Consider the following 20133-nt stretch of genomic DNA (forward strand, 5'->3'; position numbering starts at 1 on the left):
CTGTACTCGGGTACATCAGAGCTGTACTCGGGTACATCAGAGCTGTACTCGGGTACATCAGAGCTGTACTCGAGTACATCAGAGCTGTACTTAGGTACATCAGAGCTGTACTTAGGTACATCAGAGCTGTACTTGAGTACATCAGAGCTGTACTTAGGTACATCAGAGCTGTACTCGAGTACATCAGAGCTGTACTTGAGTACATCAGAGCTGTACTTAAGTACATCAGAGCTGTACTTGAGTACATCAGAGCTGTACTTAAGTACATCAGAGCTGTACTTAAGTACATCAGAGCTGTACTTGGGTACATCAGAGCTGTACTTGAGTACATCAGAGCTGTACTTAGGTACATCAGAGCTGTACTTGAGTACATCAAAGCTGTACTTAGGTACACCAGAGCTGTACTTAGGTACATCAGAGCTGTACTTAGGTACATCAGAGCTGTACTTGAGTACATCAAAGCTGTACTTAGGTACACCAGAGCTGTACTTAGGTACATCAGAGCTGTACTTAGGTACATCAGAGCTGTACTTGAGTACATCAGAGCTGTACTTAGGTACATCAGAGCTGTACTTAGGTACATCAGAGCTGTACTTGAGTACATCAAAGCTGTACTTAGGTACATCAGAGCTGTACTTAGGTACACCAGAGCTGTACTTAGGTACATCAGAGCTGTACTTGAGTACATCAGAGCTGTACTTAGGTACATCAGAGCTGTACTTAAGTACATCAGAGCTGTACTCGGGTACATCAGAGCTGTACTCGGGTACATCAGAGCTGTACTTAAGTACATCAGAGCTGTACTCGGGTACATCAGAGCTGTACTTAAGTACTCGGGTACATCAGAGCTGTACTTAAGTACATCAGAGCTGTACTCGGGTACATCAGAGCTGTACTTAAGTACATCAGAGCTGTACTTAGGTACATCAGAGCTGTACTCAGGTACATCAGAGCTGTACTCGGGTACATCAGAGCTGTACTCGGGTACATCAGAGCTGTACTTAAGTACATCAGAGCTGTACTCGGGTACATCAGAGCTGTACTCGGGTACATCAGAGCTGTACTCGGGTACATCAGAGCTGTACTTAAGTACATCAGAGCTGTACTCGGGTACATCAGAGCTGTACTCGGGTACCACAGAGCTGTACTCAAGTACATCAGAGCTGTACTCGGGTACATCAGAGCTGTACTCGGGTACATCAGAGCTGTACTCGGGTACATCAGAGCTGTACTCAGGTACATCAGAGCTGTACTTAGGTACATCAGAGCTGTACTTGAGTACATCAGAGCTGTACTTAGGTACATCAGAGCTGTACTTAGGTACATCAGAGCTGTACTTGAGTACATCAAAGCTGTACTTAGGTACATCAGAGCTGTACTTAGGTACATCAGAGCTGTACTTGAGTACATCAGAGCTGTACTTGGGTACATCAGAGCTGTACTTGGGTACATCAGAGCTGTACTCGGGTACATCAGAGCTGTACTCGGGTACATCAGAGCTGTACTCGAGTACATCAGAGCTGTACTCGAGTACATCAGAGCTGTACTTAGGTACATCAGAGCTGTACTTAAGTACATCAGAGCTGTACTCGGGTACATCAGAGCTGTACTCGGGTACATCAGAGCTGTACTTAAGTACATCAGAGCTGTACTCGGGTACATCAGAGCTGTACTTAAGTACATCAGAGCTGTACTTAGGTACATCAGAGCTGTACTCGGGTACATCAGAGCTGTACTTAGGTACATCAGAGCTGTACTCGGGTACATCAGAGCTGTACTCGGGTACATCAGAGCTGTACTTAGGTACATCAGAGCTGTACTTAGGTACATCAGAGCTGTACTCGAGTACATCAGAGCTGTACTTAAGTACATCAGAGCTGTACTCGGGTACATCAGAGCTGTACTTAGGTACATCAGAGCTGTACTTAGGTACATCAGAGCTGTACTTGAGTACATCAGAGCTGTACTTAGGTACATCAGAGCTGTACTTAGGTACATCAGAGCTGTACTTGAGTACATCAAAGCTGTACTTAGGTACATCAGAGCTGTACTTAGGTACATCAGAGCTGTACTTGAGTACATCAGAGCTGTACTTAGGTACATCAGAGCTGTACTCGGGTACATCAGAGCTGTACTTAAGTACATCAGAGCTGTACTCGGGTACATCAGAGCTGTACTTAAGTACATCAGAGCTGTACTTAGGTACATCAGAGCTGTACTCGAGTACATCAGAGCTGTACTCGGGTACATCAGAGCTGTACTCGGGTTCATCAGAGCTGTACTCAGGTACATCAGAGCTGTACTCAGGTACATCAGAGCTGTACTTAAGTACATCAGAGCTGTACTTAAGTACATCAGAGCTGTACTCGGGTACATCAGAGCTGTACTCGGGGACCACAGAGCTGTACTCAAGTACATCAGAGCTGTACTCGGGTACATCAGAGCTGTACTCGGGTACATCAGAGCTGTACTCGAGTACATCAGAGCTGTACTCGGGTACATCAGAGCTGTACTCGGGTACATCAGAGCTGTACTCAGGTACATCAGAGCTGTACTCGAGTACATCAGAGCTGTACTTAGGTACATCAGAGCTGTACTCAGGTACATCAGAGCTGTACTTGAGTACATCAAAGCTGTACTTAGGTACATCAGAGCTGTACTTAGGTACATCAGAGCTGTACTTGGGTACATCAGAGCTGTACTTGGGTACATCAGAGCTGTACTTGAGTACATCAGAGCTGTACTTAAGTACATCAGAGCTGTACTTGGGTACATCAGAGCTGTACTTGAGTACATCAGAGCTGTACTTAAGTACATCAGAGCTGTACTCGGGTACATCAGAGCTGTACTCGGGTACATCAGAGCTGTACTCGAGTACATCAGAGCTGTACTTAGGTACATCAGAGCTGTACTTAAGTACATCAGAGCTGTACTCGGGTACATCAGAGCTGTACTCGGGTACATCAGAGCTGTACTTAAGTACATCAGAGCTGTACTCGGGTACATCAGAGCTGTACTTAAGTACATCAGAGCTGTACTTAGGTACATCAGAGCTGTACTTAAGTACATCAGAGCTGTACTCGGGTACATCAGAGCTGTACTCGGGTACATCAGAGCTGTACTTAAGTACATCAGAGCTGTACTCGGGTACATCAGAGCTGTACTTAAGTACATCAGAGCTGTACTTAGGTACATCAGAGCTGTACTCGGGTACATCAGAGCTGTACTTAGGTACATCAGAGCTGTACTCGGGTACATCAGAGCTGTACTCGGGTACATCAGAGCTGTACTCGGGTACATCAGAGCTGTACTTAAGTACATCAGAGCTGTACTTAAGTACATCAGAGCTGTACTCGGGTACATCAGAGCTGTACTCGGGTACATCAGAGCTGTACTTAAGTACATCAGAGCTGTACTCGGGTACATCAGAGCTGTACTCGGGTACCACAGAGCTGTACTCAAGTACATCAGAGCTGTACTCGGGTACATCAGAGCTGTACTCGGGTACATCAGAGCTGTACTCAGGTATATCAGAGCTGTACTTAAGTACATCAGAGCTGTACTCAGGTACATCAGAGCTGTACTCAGGTACATCAGAGCTGTACTTAAGTACATCAGAGCTGTACTCAGGTATATCAGAGCTGTACTTAAGTACATCAGAGCTGTACTTAAGTACATCAGAGCTGTACTCGGGTACATCAGAGCTGTACTCGGGTACATCAGAGCTGTACTCGAGTACATCAGAGCTGTAATTGAGTAAATATTTGTTATTTTCCACTACTGAGTGTAGGAAATGTTATTCTGGTTGTTTACCAAATGAATAATATTGATGAAAGGATAAAAACCCTGCAGCACCAGTAGTTTCCTCCACAGCCACATGACCCAGTTTTACCATTTACTGAGAAAACCATGGCCGACTGTAATTCATCACGCTGCCCGGGGAAACATATGAAACCTTGAAATGTTGAATCTTGTTTTATTTGGCTGATGTAGCCTTGTACCTTCTTCAGGAGTGGAAAGCATTTAAATAATGTGCTGTAGTATCTGATCTACTCATCTTTCCTTTTAGATGATCCTCGTTCAACTGGGTTTTTAAACAAAGCAGTAAAAAGAATCTGTGCTTGTAAAGCAAATATCTCCTTTTGACAAAGATTTAAAAAGCACAAAGGTGTTGCATACGGTCTTTTCTCCAGTATAAAGGCAATTCGAGAGTCTCTGCTAGAGACCCAGGCCAGCTCTTCCTGGTCGTCCTTTATTGAGGCCCTTCATCCTGATAAACCATCCAATCAGGTAATCACCACTTAATTAGCTCACAGGTGAGAGAAGAGCAGGGGAAGAGAGAAACACACAGCAGGACCAACACACAACCTGCCTGGCACGTAACACCCACGGTGTAAAAGAACACAAGTTACAGGTAAAACGTTGTGTTTTTCATTTACTCAAGTACTGTGCTTAAGTTGTCATGAAGTACAGAGCAGGAGGAGCCTAAAGCAGCAGACTGAGCAATAACTAAAAACTTAAAGAGACAGTGTGTGAGTGTGTGCGTGATATCCACATAAGGAGCCCCTGTGTTTAATGGACCACGAGGGTAGAGGATCTTGTGACACGGTTGGACCAACTGTTGACCAATCTCTTAATTAATGATATTTTATCTTTTAACAGCTACAAAAGTTTAATGTTTTCATTCTTCTGAGAAACTTCCCTCGGACTTCTGTGTGAAGGTGTGATCTCCAACCTCCTTCAACCCATCAGTGTTTCATCTGCTTATTTTATGTGTGCTAATCTAGTCTATACCTGTACTTTAAGTATTTCTATTATCTATATCTATACTGTACTTCTGATTGCTCCACTTTATCTGTCTTACACAGCTATAGTTAGTCCAAGATGTTATATGTAGAATATATTTATAAATGATCGTTGATCTTTAATAAAAAGATGCATTGTTATAGATTTGCTTTTAACACTTTAGGTACATTTTGCAATACTTCTGTACTAATAAGAAAATGTAACGCAGGACTTTCCCACGTGGTGTCATTACTTGGAACATCTAAACACTTCTTCCGTCAGTTATTTCCTCTTGGGGAATCTTACATTTAGTTCAAGTGTACGATGTCTTCAAAGGGGCCCTTTAACCCTCAGTCATGTTTTCCTCTGCATCACATGCTGAGTCTGTGACAGATTGCTTTTCCCACTTTAATAAAAAGATTACAACCTCAGACGTCCTTGGCATTAAAAAAATTCCAGACCCCAATTTTGTCTCGCTCCAAAAAAAGCATCACATTTGACCCTGAGCTGGAAAAGCCCGTCCTCTTTGTGCCTTGGAGCATATCATTAGAAATGTTCTGGTAAAGTTTCAGGGTTTTATAAAAAAGTGAGCGGCGTGAAGCTGGCAGAGCAGAAGTGTTGTCCTCCTCCCACAAACACAACCAGAAACTTCCACCGACACAAGAGTGCAGCTCGTTTTATTTTACTTTGAGTTTGTTTCTTTCTATTCAAGAAGTACGTTTTTTTAGTCGTCATACTACGAGAGAATTAAGCGACGATGTCTCTGAGAGGTGAGGTGTGTGTGGTGACGGGAGCCTGTGGGTTCCTGGGGAAGAGGCTGGTGAGGCTGCTGCTGGAGGAAGAGAGAGTGGCGGAGATACGACTGCTGGACAAACAAGTGCAGCCGCAACTTCTACAGACTCTGGAGGGTAAAATCTGACAAATGATTCTTCTTTTATTTATCCTTAAATGATATATCTGAAATACTTTAAGAGAGGGAAGTTTGTCTCTATAATGTGCTGTGAATGAAGGATTTACTCTGATAACATCGGAGCACCGACACTTTGATGTATTTTATTTATAATTTAATCTCTTTTTCAAGATTCAAATTTTGCAGAAGTTACAGATTAATGTTAAAATGATTGATTATTGGTGGTTTCTATTTTACCCATAACTGAAATTAATGTTGAGCTGAAATTTATTTATTTTATTTATTTATTTATTTATTTATTTATTTATTTATGACCAGCATGCGATGGCATTAGTACATCTATTTAAGGATAAATTATGTTATAATAATGTAGATGATATCATAATAATTTGTTAGAATTACAGGATTATGTTGCAGGTGTCGGGTTCTTTAAGTGAAACTGTTTTTCTCATCGTGCACCTGCAACATGTAATAACATGCAGAACCATCTAAATCACTTCCATTTGCTCGTTGATTAATTTGAATTACATTTGAACTGCTTTATGTATTCTGAATGCTTCTTATGTCTCGTATCTATACCTCAGTATGTTTCCTAATTTGAATAAAGTTTGAATGATTGATGGGCTTCTTGTTGATCTGCTGCGTGTCAGACTGCAGAGGCGACACCAGGTTGAGTGTTTTCGAGGGCGACATCAGAGACGGTGATTTCGTGAGAAAAAGCTGTCGAGGTGCATCGATCGTCTTCCACATCGCGTCCATTATTGATGTGAATGACTCGGTGGAGTACAGCGAGATACACGGGGTCAACGTCAAAGGTAAGGGCGTCACTTTAATAAGAATAAGATCTTTTAAATGCACTCCAGCTGACTTTAAGTGCTTATATGCATCGATTCCACACTTTCAGTCTTTACTTTAAGTGACACTTCAGCTGCTTTCTGTCTGTGTGTACACACACACACTCCGCTGACGTTTTAAACTTCTTTCAGTGCTTCAATTTTAACTTCAACTCACACTTAAACTTTATTCAGAATTTACAGTTCAACTGAACCTTGAGCTCTTATCAACACTTTCACTGTAAAGGCCACTTCAACTTCTTTCAGTGCTTCAACTTCAGGCAAAGTCACATTTCTGTATTAATTCTGGTCTGATGGACATTTATAAAGTGTTTTCACATTTCCCTGGTTGTCTGTCATGAACAACATATTACAGGGAAAGTTTATTTCTCATTCTCCCCCAATGTGTTTATTCCAGTTTCCCCCAGCCTTCACCCCTCACACACTCTCCTTAGCACTGATACACAACACCATGTATCCGTTGAACTCCTTTACACACTCTCTACAGACTGTTTAGAGGTGAATAATCTAAAGTCCTGAGGGCCACTAAATATTACAAACTAGTCCTGCCAGAAATGATACTTTGAGCAAGAATATGTGACTTAAGTTGCATGAAGATCTATCTTGACGTAATCAAGAAATTATACATAATTATGCGTTTACTGACGCAGATAAAGAAGAACTAGAGCTTTAACTTCAGCCCTTCCTGCCATAAAAAACGACTTTTCTCAGTTTAATCTTCTTGATTTCTTGTTTTGTCAGACTAAGATCTCTTTTAGTTTATATGAACCTTCTTGCTTTGCAGGAACGCAGCTGCTTCTGGAAGCTTGCATTCAAGAGAACGTGGTGTCCTTCATCTACACCAGCACCATCGAGGTGATGGGACCCAACCCTAAAGGTGACCCCATAATCAACGGCACCGAGGACACAGATTACAGCTGCGCTCTGAAGTTTGCCTACAGCAGCACCAAAAAGGAGGCTGAGCAGAGAACCCTGCAGGCCCACAGCGAGGTGCTGCAGAACGGAGGCCGACTGGCCACCTGCGCCCTCAGGCCTATGTACATCTACGGGGAGGGCTGCCGCTTCCTGCTGGGCCACATGAGCGACGGGATCAAAAATAAAGACGTTCTTTATCGTATGTCTCGACCAGAAGCCCTAGTGAATCCGGTGTACGTGGGCAACGTGGCTGTGGCCCACCTCCAAGCAGCCCGCAGCCTCAAGGATCCACAAAAAAGAAACTCTATCGGAGGAAAGTTTTACTTCATTTGCGACGACACCCCGCCTGTGAGTTATTCGGACTTCAACCACGCCGTGATGTCGCCTCTGGGCTTCAGCATCCAGCAGAAGCTCATGTACCCGCTGAGCCTCCTCTACCTGGTTTGTTTCATCATGGAGATGCTGTGCATGATGGCCCGACCGTTCGTACGCATCGTCCCGCCGCTGAACCGGCAGCTCGTCACCATGTTGAACACGCCGTTCAGCTTCTCCTACCAGAAGGCCAAGAGGGACCTGGGATACACCCCCAGGTACACGTGGGAGGAAGCGCGCAAACGCACCGTTGGATGGCTCGCGTCAGAGCTGCCGAAGGAGAGGGAGAGAATAGGAACAAAATAATTCATGAAAGGTTGTTAATACATATTTGGTTTGTTGTTTTCAGGCATGAATAACAACATTTTTCTGCAGCGACAGTGAAAACTAACGTTTAGTGTAGGTAAATGTTCAGCATGGTTTCTTTTTTTATGTTATAGCATCTTTCTAATTATTCTAATAAGTTTAATTTAGGTGTCTCTTGTCTGGTATTGTCACTAAACTCTCAGATTTCTACACACATGGGAGTTCATTGAGAATAAGCTGGAGAGATTTAAGACAGTAAGCAACATGAACGTTGGGAGAGGAAGGTTGGACTCCCGACACACTAAAAGCTCAATAACAAAAGTTTAGACACATGTTTAATATCTCCTGTTGTTCCTGTACTGTCCTGGCAATATGTTGTGTGCACTATTAAAGTTGTATGTGGAGAAAAAACCCTTACTCATTGTTCATTTTCATTTATTCTTGCTTTACATAGTTACGCCTGATTACTGTGCGCTCATCACAACAGACTTCTGTGATGTTGAACTTACTGTAGCCTGTAAAGAGTTAATGTTACTTCTTATTGTTTCCTTCTAAGCTCTGAATTATAATTAAGCTCTAAATCACTATGTGATGGAAAACCTACTTAATTCTTTTAATCCCCCCCCCCCCCCCATGGCTCCTCTACACTCCCATACACACTCGCATAAACCCTACACGACAGACTGCCCTGCACCATCGCTAAGAAGAAGAATTTCCCAATTTGGTATCTATCTAATCTGTTTTATCTATTTTATGTTTTATTACCTCAAAATTGTACGTAAGAACAGTATTTGCGTAAAGCTAAGTGTAATTACTACCTCAAGTAAGATCCAGTCAAACGTATTTTTAATTTATAAATCATTTGGAGATCCACAATAAGATCACAGAAAAGATAAATCAGGAAGAAAACAGTGAACTCTGAACACATGTTAATATATGCCTCTGATTAAATTCTGCATATTTGCAAAGAGCATTGATCAATCAGCCAATGATTTCCCAGCTGTGACACACACACACACACACACACACACACACACACACACACACACACACACACACACACACACACACACACACACCACACAGCCAGGCCAGAGTCCAGCATTTTAAACAAACAGCCATTGAACACCAATGAGGTCATGGCTTCACCGCCAGGCAAAGAGCTTCAGACACTTTTCAGCTCAGTACAAACCAAGTCTGAGAAAAACAAATAAAAACACACTGACAATTGTGACGACTAAGTAAAAAGACGTTCCTGCGTAAAGTGGAGCTTTACAAGAAAGAGGAACATAATTAGAAACATGTGGAGTGCTTTGGTCTGTTTCATATGGATTCGTGGTGCCAGCTGTTTGACAGTTAAAAGCTGAGCAGTCGTTCCAGAGTTACAACGCTGCACAGAGCCGGGATTTTCTCAAGCCAGAAGCTGATTTCCATCCACCAATCTGGAGCTAAAGAGAGCAGCTGAGCACCGTTAAGCACCAACTAAAGCTCCCGGGCAGCTACTCTCCCCATTCACAGCCGACATGTCTCGGACGCACAGAAGGATCCTCCTGTGTGTTTGGATATTCTGCATCACATCACTGGTGGTGGGTAAGTGAAGGAGCTCCTGACAGACATGTATGCAGAGAAGAGGATTGAGCTTTGTGTGGAACAGGTGCAAGAGTACTTTACTGTGATGCAGCACTATAATTATATTATTATTATTCACTAATAAAGAATAATATGACATGAATCCTTAATTAACCCTTGATTAACCCTTCACGTGACATTTTGTTGTGTCGTCTGAGTCGTGTTTTATCAGTTTGACTCGTGTGAGTTTGCAGTTGTGTGATGCAACATCCAGGATTACATGAGGTCCTTCTCATCCACCAGGTGTGGAGGATATTCAGAGAGAGGATGAGTGCGCTGACCTCAACACCACCACCTGGATGGAGTACCGGCAGCAGAGAGTCAAGCTGCGGGTTCAGTACCTGCTGCTGACCAGGAGGAACATGGACTGTGCAGAAATGTTCGACCAGGAGTCTCTGACTGAAACACAGCTGCGGCCGTCTTACTTCAACATCTCCCGGCCGACAAAGGTCATCATCCACGGGTACAGGTGAGGAGACCTGATAAACTTCTGGTTGTTTCTCTAAACATATTTCTGTAGTTGTGTTTTTGTTTGTGCTCTTCTTACTGGTTTGAAGCGGAACAAATCGAATCTGTTGACAGACAGTGATTCCAAGTTTTTAGGGCCTTCTCAGAAACTGGGCTGTGAGTCATTTTTGGAAATGAAAGTCCCCGCAAAAAGAAAACAGCTTTTATCTGAAGCTGAGTTTCAATTCCTGTTGAATAAAAAGGAAATATTTTACATAAATCTCCAGACAATGTTTGGCCAGACAGATAACATACAAGAGACGTACTTAATAGTTGGGAAATAACCAGCTCAGCATCATCCCTCCCCCGCAGGGCTCTGGGCAGTAAGCCGTCCTGGGTGAAGCAGCTGACCCGGGCCCTGCTCGGTGCGCAGGATGTGAACGTGCTGGTGGTGGACTGGGTCTACGGCGCCTCCTTCGCCTACAACCTGGTGGTGGAGAACTACAAGGAGGTGGCTGTGCAGATCTCTGTCCTCATCAACCAGCTGCAGGTGAGAGAAACGCTCGTGTTGTTTTCAACGTGCGAGTCTGTGTGTGCATCATCCTGGGTGTGGGAGAGATCCCATCGTAAAGAGGGCAAATATAGAAGTTTCAAAATATAGTTTTAAGAACTTAAATTAAAGTTAAATGTGCGTTTCTCCGATAAAATAGTTGAATAATGGAAACCTAGGTAAAGTATAATTAGGACACTACTGGTCTAAGTTCTACAGCGAGTGTGTTGCTGTTCAGGAGTGAAGCATAGTCTTCATCTTGTTCTTTTTGTCCAACAGAAACATGGATGCAAACTGGAGTCCTTCCACTTCATCGGGGTCAGTCTCGGGGCGCACGTTGCTGGTTTTGTGGGGACGCTTTTTGACGGGAAGATAGGACGAATCACAGGTGAGTGCGCAGCTCCTCCATGACACATGTCAGTGCATACTAAGGATACACACAAGGTCATCTTTAGATGTTGCTCTAGGTTGCAGCTGCACAATGAGAAACCTGCACCTGCGACAGAATCCAATCAATTCAACGAAGCAATGCGAGGAGGTTAAAACAGTGAGGGCCTTATAAATAAATCAAACCCACAGTCTATCGCGCCTTTCAGAGAGAGAGAGGGCCACCGACATGCAGCTCGTAACCATGAGTACAGTACCAGCAATACATCTTAGTGCAGCGTGATGAACAGCATTGCATAAAATGTCTCCATAATCCAAGACTGATAAGAAAGTCGCTTCCTTCCACAATAGAGAGCAAAACATGGTTTATTCCTGCAGAAGAAACCAATATTCTTAATATTCTCACCTGTCACACAGAATTAACAAGATACCTTCTCATCAATCCAAAAAGCAAGACACCAGCGCTCTCTGACTAAATTTAGAGGCCAAAATAATATAAGTTTTGAAGCCCTGCTGCACCTGTGCTCCACTTATATGTGAAGCTTCTTCCTCCTTTCCTAGATAAATATCTATATATTGTTGCTGAATGGTAAAATAAGCGGTGCCAGCTGCTCCTGCAGAACAACACGCCTGACTCTCACGGAGCCTCTCGGCCGTGAATGTGTTTCACTGTGACCTCGGAAGATTAGCCGGGCTCTTCAGGGGACACTTTGATGAGAGCCTCTCTGAAGCTGTGTGGAGACGATTGTCCCCAGAAAACACAATGCGCCACTGTTCTCGTGTTTGTGTCGGGTCCTTCTGTCTGAGTGCGGAGGCTGGTGCGAGTTTGAATGTCAGAGGAAACACAGCGACTGCCTGGAATCTGCTAATAAACATAAATGCTGATCAGAAATATTTACTGGTGCAAAATCAATGAGACCAAAACATCTCAAGCCTTCGAAACTACATTTAAAGTAAAGCTCCTTTTCAATACCGGAAGGTTCTGGAGCTTCTATGTAACGTTGTGTTCGCTATCCCCACGAAAATATCATCAAGATTGGGTCAATTAAGAGGAAGCATGCTACTTAAGACAGCATGCAGCAAGACTGCCACTGAAATGTATAGCAAAAAGAGGAAGATGAAGACGTACGAGTCATGATGGTAACTGAGGCTCAGGAACTAGGAGGGGTCATCTGGAGGATGTAGGAACGGACAGATGGAGGTGAGTGTGTGAGTGTGTGAGTGTGTGAGTGTGTGTCGCTGCTGATGAACATGTGGCACCTTGTATGGTATGAGCTTTGAGTGGTAGCAATATAAATGCATAATTTGAATAATTACTTCTAAAAGCTTTTATTCTCACAAAGCATCGTGTGAAACCTCACCCCGGTGGTTTGTGCACGTCATCCTCTACATCCACCGCAGAGGTCAGGGTTCAACCGACGGCTGAGAAACAAGATTAAAAGCCGGACTTCTCCAAAAACAATGCCGTTCAAGTTCTCATGTTACTGACTTTGTATGAAAACGTAAAAGCTATTTAAAGGAGGCGGCTTCAGCGGTGGGGTTTCAGTTTAAGTGTTCCTTGTCTTCCAGGTCTTGATCCGGCTGGTCCCATGTTTAAAGGAGCCGACACCTTCGACCGGCTGGACCCGTCTGACGCTCTGTTTGTCGACGCCATCCACACAGACTCCGACTGTGAGACAACTTTAAATACCACAAAGCCTTCAAATAAAGCTGATTATTTCAATCTTACAAAACGAAACTGATCGAAAACACTACTGCATGTTTTTAGAAATATAAACACGTGTTGCAACATGAGAAATATACAAACTAAAGCAGCTGATTCAAGACTCTTGGGAAATTGAGGAAAATCCAATGTGACCAAATATCCTGACGAGGTGCACCAACATGAGTGTGTGTTGTATTAGCGGGGGGGTTAGCGTGGTTAGAGAGGAGGCGTGTAATGGTGGAAGAACTTACAGGGTTAAAAACAAAGCTGTCTGAGTTTATTTAACGTCTTTCATCCCAGAGTTTGTGCATTAATGAGGTTTTCTCCTGCATCAGATTTTGGGATCTCCATCCCTGTCGGTCACGTGGACTTCTTTCTGAACGGAGGGAAAGACCAGACTGGATGCGCTCGCTCCAGGTTTGCTTCAAGTGAGTTCAGAAACTTGTGGTAGAAAGTAACTAAGTACTTTTATTCAAGCACTCAGGTATAATTTTGAGGTACTTGCGTTATTAATTTACCTAGGTATCTCCATGTTCTGCTACTAAATACTCAACTTTTCTACATTTATTTGATAACTTTAGTTACTTTTTGCATGATAAGTACTTTTATGTATATTTGTATTCTAATACTTTTGTGCTTTTTACTAAACTAACATTTTGAATGCAGGACTTTAACTTCTATTATTTAAGTATAATTAAAAATCTAATTATACATGAGGACACATTTAAATAACTATTATTTCCTCCAGACATCTGGCTCCCTTAGTGTTTCTGTGTTTGTCAGTTCTTGTCTACTTCCCAGTGTATGGTTATGTGATATGTGACCACATGAGGGCGCTGCATGTCTACATGAGCGCGCTGAACAGCTCGTGCCCGTTAGTGGGGATCCCGTGCTTCAGCTATGAAGACTTCCTGCAGGGACGCTGCTTGGACTGTGACGTCTTCAAGGGCACGTGTCCAACTATAGGTGAGAAATGTTTAATTAATATGTCATCCATCTTTTTACAATAACAATATTACAAATAGATGCACATATTTATGTGACATTGGAAAAGTAAATTGTAATTGTTCTTTAGTTTATTTCTCAGGAACAGTGCATATTAATAAACATTACTGTACTTATGCCAGAATAAGTCAGAGTGACTACTTTTACTGTTTATACTTTTTACATTTAACAACATACTTTTGTTTTGTAATTAGTTTCTTATTTTAAATGTGTTTTTATTCTAATATACCACTCTACATGAACCCTAGCGACACATAAAGTGTTTTGAATTTGTCAGGGCGTGGAGGAACAGACATCAAACATTAAAAGAACACAAATATAAATTGGGTACGTTTCGTCCTCTGTTAAGTCTCAGTATCACCAGCAGATATGACGTCAGGCTGCACTCAGGCAGCAGGTCGGCTCTCGTCACACGGCGGCTTCTTATCATTCCAACCCCTGATACAGCAACACACACTGATACACCAACACACACCGATACACCAACACACACTGATACAGCAACACACACTGATACACCAACACACACGATACAGCAACACACACCGATACACCAACACACACTGATACAGCAACACACACTGATACAGCAACACACACTGATACACCAACACACACGATACAGCAACACACACCGATACAGCAACACACACTGATACACCAACACACACGATACAGCAACACACACCGATACACCAACACACACCGATACACCAACACACACCGATACACCAACACACATTGATACACCAACACACACCGATACACCAACACACACGATACACCAACACACACTGATACAGCAACACACACCGATACACTGATACACCAACACACACTGATACACCAACACACACCGATACACTGATACACCAACACACACTGATACACCAACACACACTGATACACTAACACACACCGATACAGCAAAACACACACCGATACACCAACACACACCGATACACCAACACACACCGATACAGCAACACACACCGATACACCAACACACACCGATACACCAACACACACCGATACACCAATACACCAACACACACCGATACACCAACACACACCGATACACCAACACACACCGATACACCGATACACCAACACACACCGATACACCAACACACACCGATACAGCAACACACACCGATACACCAACACACACCGATACAGCAACACACACCGATACACCAACACACACCGATACACCAACACACACCGATACACCAACACACACCGATACACCAACACACACCGATACACCGATACACCAACACACACTGATACACCAACACACACCGATACACCAACACACACCGATACAGCAACACACACCGATACACCAACACACACCGATACACCAACACACACCGATACACCAACACACACCGATACACCAACACAACCGATACACCAACACCAACACACACCGATACAGCAACACACACCGATACAGCAACACACACCGATACACCAACACACACTGATACACAAACACACACTGATACACCAACACACACCGATACAGCAACACACACTGATACACCAACACACACTGATACAGCAACACACACTGATACACCAACACACACCGATACAGCAACACACACCAATACACCAACACACACCGATACAGCAACACACACTGATACACCAACACACACCGATACAGCAACACACACCGATACACCAACACACACTGATACACCAACACACACCGATACAGCAACACACACTGATACACCAACACACACTGATACAGCAACACACACTGATACAGTGACACAGTGAACGTACAAGGAGCCCTTGTGATGTGTGTGACGTATAAACGCTGGACCTACAGTATGACCCTCAATCACAATTGTGTGTGTGTGTTTCCAGGTTTATCAGAAAACAGTGGGATAGCCATATCTTCAGTTCACAAAGAGCAGAAGCTTTTCCTCCTCACGACTTCTTCAGCACCTTTTTGTTGTGAGTCCTTGAACTGATCTCTAAACTACAGCTTCAGTGGGAAAAAGTTTTTAAATTAAATTATTTCGCTCTGTCTGTCATTTTATTCTGATCAATACTAAGGGGGGGGGGGTTTAGTTTAGGTTGGTTTGAATTGGGTTTTTTTTACTGTTATTTCTTATTTGTTAGTTTTTTATATATACACTTTGTCTTTGTTCTAGAGTGGCGACACCTTGTCTGAAAAAAGCACTAATTGAATTTATTTTTATTTTTGATAAAATAAGATAAAATAAAATAAAATAAAATAAGATAAAATAAGATAAAATAAAATAAGATTAAAATATTAAATATTAAATATTAAATATTAAATATTAAATATTAAATATTAAATATTAAATATTAAATATTACAGATTAAAATAATAAAATAAAATATATATAATTAGAAGCATGCATACACACTGATTTTTGCATTCTGTTTTTTTTCTCTGAAAAAGCACAAATTGAATAAAATAAAAATATAATTATATTATTGATCATCACTGATTTCTCAGTTTAAAGGCACTACGTACTTTGTTAATGTGTCATATCGTGTCCTACTTTGATTCCAACAATCAAAAGAAAAGTTTGTATAAAAGTTGTGGGTCAGTACTAACGACACGTGTCCCGCTCTGCTCAGCTCACCACATCCTGCTGCAGATGGAGGTTTCTCCTCTGGATAAGAGCGCTGAGGTGGAGGTGACACTGACGACCGAGAGCCTGGGAACAGAGCAGAGGCTCCGGCTGTAAGTAACATCTGTAACGTCACAGTTTTATTCACTTTGCATAATATCAAAGCAACTGCATTTTATTTTGACAAAAACATTTTTATCTGCAGCTACAGTATTTTAAAATAATTAATTAAAGGCATTTTTCAAACAAAAACATCAACTCGAGCATCTCCACTGTGAGAATGTTCTGCTTTTCTTTATCTTAAGTGGTAATAAACTGAATCTGAAAACAAAGTAAAACAGCAGATTCAAGCTGTTGTCAACAATCCTTATTACAAAATCTAATCTCTCACATCAAACCTGACGTTTAAAAGCAGAATGCAGTGTGACAGCTGGTCTGGTTATCAGATTCTAATGCAGCGTCCTCATCTCTGTAATTTATTTTATTTAGTTATTTCCCAGAAAAGCTGAGCAGGCAGCTTCTATTTTTAGAGGAGATGTTTTGTATGTTCCACGGTGAAGAAGCCCGGTGCAGGATGTACTGTGACAGAAATACATACACTTACAGAGATATGGATACTTACATGCAATATTAGTCCACTATTAGGCTAGTAAATTATATTATATTACATTATATTGTATGAAATCATACCCATACTTTACTGTTTTTGTATTATTATGTTATCATATAACATATACTATATATCATAGCTAATACTACATCCTAATTAACCATATTATACTATATATATATATATATTATACTATTTATAGTATATCCCTATATTAATACAGACAAACACAAAGTATCTTTACCCAATCATATCAATTATTAATGTGGTGTACACTGTTAACATTGAGTTGCTGACAGGGGGGGTGCATGCCCCTAAATGGTGCTCAAAAACACAACTTCTTTACAAAATATCTGCGTTTCCAACAGTAAAAATAGCGTCCCAAAGTACGAGTACTTATAGTATACGGCTGAAGGAGAACGGCCGAGGCTGCTGTTGCATTAGATGTGAAAGAGGATATGGCCGGCGTGCATCAGAAGCTTTTGTGCAATGCATCCTGGTACATGTAGGCCAGCAGGAAACTATAGCACGCACGAAGGAATGCATTTCCTCGGTGGACTACATTTACCATCAACACTGATAGGACATCCACATAAAAGCGTTTCTGTTCTAGCTCACCACTGTCACTTTACTCACAGCTTTGTCTCCATGCTCGTATATCGTTTCCTTTTGTTTATTCTATTCTGATGTTCCTTTTATACAGACAGTGTTGTTTCTTTCTTTTACCGTCTCTATTAATCCGTACTATCGCTGTCCTTGTGATGCTGGTTTATTTTTTATCTTATTAGGTTTCTACCCGTGGTAGTTCGTCCATGTGAAGCCAGTTTTAGATACTAGATAAGAGAAGATAGTACAGAGAGTACAGTCCTGCATCATATCATAAAAGCATATCATGTGTTTTTATTGTGTAAAAAGAAACTAGTAACTATACGTGTGAAATAAATGTACATGTGAGTATAAAGTACAGTAAAATTAAATGATAGATTAAAGGATCTGAATACTTCTTCCACAACTGGTTTATATTTTTTATTTGAAGAGGAAGAGAATGGCCGCCCCGGTAGCTCACCTGGTGGTGCGGGCGACCCACATGCAGAGACTGAGTCCCTGCTGCAGCGGCCCGGGGCTCACTCCCCATCTCATAGCTCATTCTGTACTATCAATACAAGGCACCAAAAGCCCAAAATAGAAAAGTGTAACAAAACTAAAACAGCAAAGCCCAGGATAACTTTTGAGTTTATGTTCCACCTTGTTGATTCAAAGAGATTGGAGAGCTGTTATAGTTTTATTTATTTAAGTAATAAACACAGAAGGAAATAAATGTCCTGAATGATGAACGTTGATTATATGAACGCGTGTGTCTGGCCTTGTGTGGTTATGACAACATTATTTACATGCCCACCGTGTGTGTGCGTGTGCGTGTGCGTGTGTGTGTGTGTGTATTGTAGTCAGAAAGATACGACGGTGTACAGGACGGTGTTGTCTCACCCTGTCGCTCTGTGTGAGATCGACACCATCACGTTGAAGAACACCGGAGCTCGCTTCTACAGACAGGGAGACATCCACGTCAAGTCTGTCTGCCTCTCCGAGTTCCCCTCACTCAGGTACAGTATACTTAAAACATGACCTACACACACACACACACACACTCGCGCTCCCACGCCTCCTCCTGGTACATTTTATTCTTCTGTATCCTGGAAATCATCAGCAGCCTGTTTGTGTTGAGTCGCCACATAAGGAGATGAAATATTAAAGCAGTAAATCACAAAGTTTGTCTTTCTGGTTCTTGGCTGGAAGTGCAATGTTAAAATGATTAAAGGGGTAGTCCACGAAGAGAACGGTGTAATAGTATGTAGTTTATGTCTCTGTCCCTCCCTGCAGACACAGTATCACTTCTCCACACACCTGGTGTACCTGTCCATCACACTCTCCTGTCTCACTCCCACATCCCTCCCCCGTAACCTTCCCCACTCCCTCACCTGTTCCCAGTGGGACACAGTTATACTGCAGGTGCACACCTGTAGTAAGGTATCACACCACTGTATTCTAACACATTTTATTTGTATTCTGTCAGACGCAGTCTCATCTGTTATTCAATATACATCTTTGCTGCTTTAAATGAAAAGAAATAGACATTTAAATGACATTTTAATCGTGTTTCTGTTTTCAGGCGAGAGCAGCCGCTGTGTGTGAACAACATCGGTATCAGCCGAGGAGCTCCGTGGTCACATGACTTTGTGCAGGTGTGTGACACCTTCTAAAGAAATGAGATATACTCCAGAAGATACTGAAACAAACTCCCCCAACATTAAGTCTGTTTCACATTTCTCCCACCTTGTTTAATGATGAGAGAACCAAAGAACCGCGTTGTATTGTGGAGAGGAAGCTTCTGTTCTCGAGACTATCAGATAACTATAATATGCAGTGTCGTTGTGTTTTATTATTTGGTTAATCCACTGATCTTCCAACATGACTGGATCATTAGTATGTTTTTATTTAATCATGAAACTGTTTTCTCTGTTGATGCTTGGAGGTTAAATAACGTTTGTGTTTTTAGATACTGGAGTAGAAAGTGTGAATAAAAATAAAAACTGCTGCTCATCTAAGAATTGGAAAAACTTGCATTGGAAGAAATGTTTTAATATGTTTCTGTAATCACAGATTAGCTCAAGAGGAGATTTCCTCAGCTACTGATGCATTAATAATTTAGATTATAATCAAGTGGTCTTGTGACAGAATCAGGACGTTGTGCAGTCACAGAAAACAAACTACATGTTCACGGCACACAAAGAGCTTTATGGAGAAATCTTGGCCCCATGAAAATACTTTTTACAAACACTTGACTTGACTTTCTGTATTTAGCAAGTAAATAACAGGACAAATAATGCAATTCACAGTTTTACACGTGTGTATTAAATACTCAATTAGTTACAACATGGTCTACAGGCGTCCAATATATCGCCAACGAAGAAGAAAGAGGTTGATCTCCAGATGAATCGAGTCATGGTGCATTCAGATGAAGAGACTAAAACAT

General features: G+C 41.9%; 2 protein-coding genes across 6 annotated transcripts; both read left to right on the forward strand.

Annotated features, from left to right (window-relative positions):
• Window positions 1-4261: 4261 nt before the first annotated feature.
• Window positions 4262-8559, forward strand: hsd3b1 (hydroxy-delta-5-steroid dehydrogenase, 3 beta- and steroid delta-isomerase 1). 3 transcript variants are annotated; one of them, XM_029459839.1, is made up of 4 exons: window positions 4262-4414; window positions 5498-5693; window positions 6346-6510; window positions 7334-8559. In XM_029459839.1, the coding sequence occupies exons 2-4, from the start codon at window positions 5543-5545 to the stop codon at window positions 8140-8142; spliced, it is 1125 nt and encodes a 374-aa protein (XP_029315699.1). In that variant the 5' UTR covers window positions 4262-4414; window positions 5498-5542; the 3' UTR covers window positions 8143-8559. The 3 variants fall into 3 exon arrangements, with proteins under 3 accessions (XP_029315699.1, XP_029315701.1, XP_029315700.1); XM_029459841.1 differs by having other exon boundaries at window positions 4272-4414; window positions 5514-5693; XM_029459840.1 differs by having other exon boundaries at window positions 4277-4414; window positions 5501-5693.
• Window positions 8560-9274: 715 nt separating this feature from the next.
• Window positions 9275-19940, forward strand: pla1a (phospholipase A1 member A). 3 transcript variants are annotated; one of them, XM_029458778.1, is made up of 11 exons: window positions 9275-9732; window positions 10015-10240; window positions 10591-10768; window positions 11048-11156; window positions 12725-12826; window positions 13196-13288; window positions 13644-13826; window positions 15753-15842; window positions 16500-16605; window positions 18548-18703; window positions 19270-19940. In XM_029458778.1, exons 1-11 carry the CDS (start codon window positions 9666-9668, stop codon window positions 19358-19360), a joined length of 1401 nt encoding a protein of 466 aa, XP_029314638.1. In that variant the 5' UTR covers window positions 9275-9665; the 3' UTR covers window positions 19361-19940. The 3 variants fall into 3 exon arrangements, with proteins under 3 accessions (XP_029314638.1, XP_029314639.1, XP_029314640.1); XM_029458779.1 differs by having other exon boundaries at window positions 13662-13826; XM_029458780.1 differs by lacking the exon at window positions 15753-15842.
• Window positions 19941-20133: the final 193 nt, after the last annotated feature.

Source organism: Cottoperca gobio, chromosome 21, assembly GCF_900634415.1.
Source record: "Cottoperca gobio chromosome 21, fCotGob3.1, whole genome shotgun sequence".
Taxonomy (NCBI): domain Eukaryota; kingdom Metazoa; phylum Chordata; class Actinopteri; order Perciformes; family Bovichtidae; genus Cottoperca; species Cottoperca gobio.

Bases quoted from the DNA above. Each gene is read 5' to 3' on its own strand.
- pla1a (XM_029458778.1), top strand. From the start codon at position 9,666: ATGTCTCGGACGCACAGAAGGATCCTCCTGTGTGTTTGGATATTCTGC. The intron at 11,157-12,724 runs GTGAGTGCGCAG...CTTGTCTTCCAG, and splicing joins GAAGATAGGACGAATCACAG to GTCTTGATCCGGCTGGTCCC. The intron at 16,606-18,547 runs GTAAGTAACATC...TGTGTATTGTAG, and splicing joins ACAGAGCAGAGGCTCCGGCT to TCAGAAAGATACGACGGTGT.
- hsd3b1 (XM_029459839.1), top strand. From the start codon at position 5,543: ATGTCTCTGAGAGGTGAGGTGTGTGTGGTGACGGGAGCCTGTGGGTTC. The intron at 5,694-6,345 runs GTAAAATCTGAC...GCTGCGTGTCAG, and splicing joins ACTTCTACAGACTCTGGAGG to ACTGCAGAGGCGACACCAGG. The intron at 6,511-7,333 runs GTAAGGGCGTCA...CTTGCTTTGCAG, and splicing joins ACACGGGGTCAACGTCAAAG to GAACGCAGCTGCTTCTGGAA.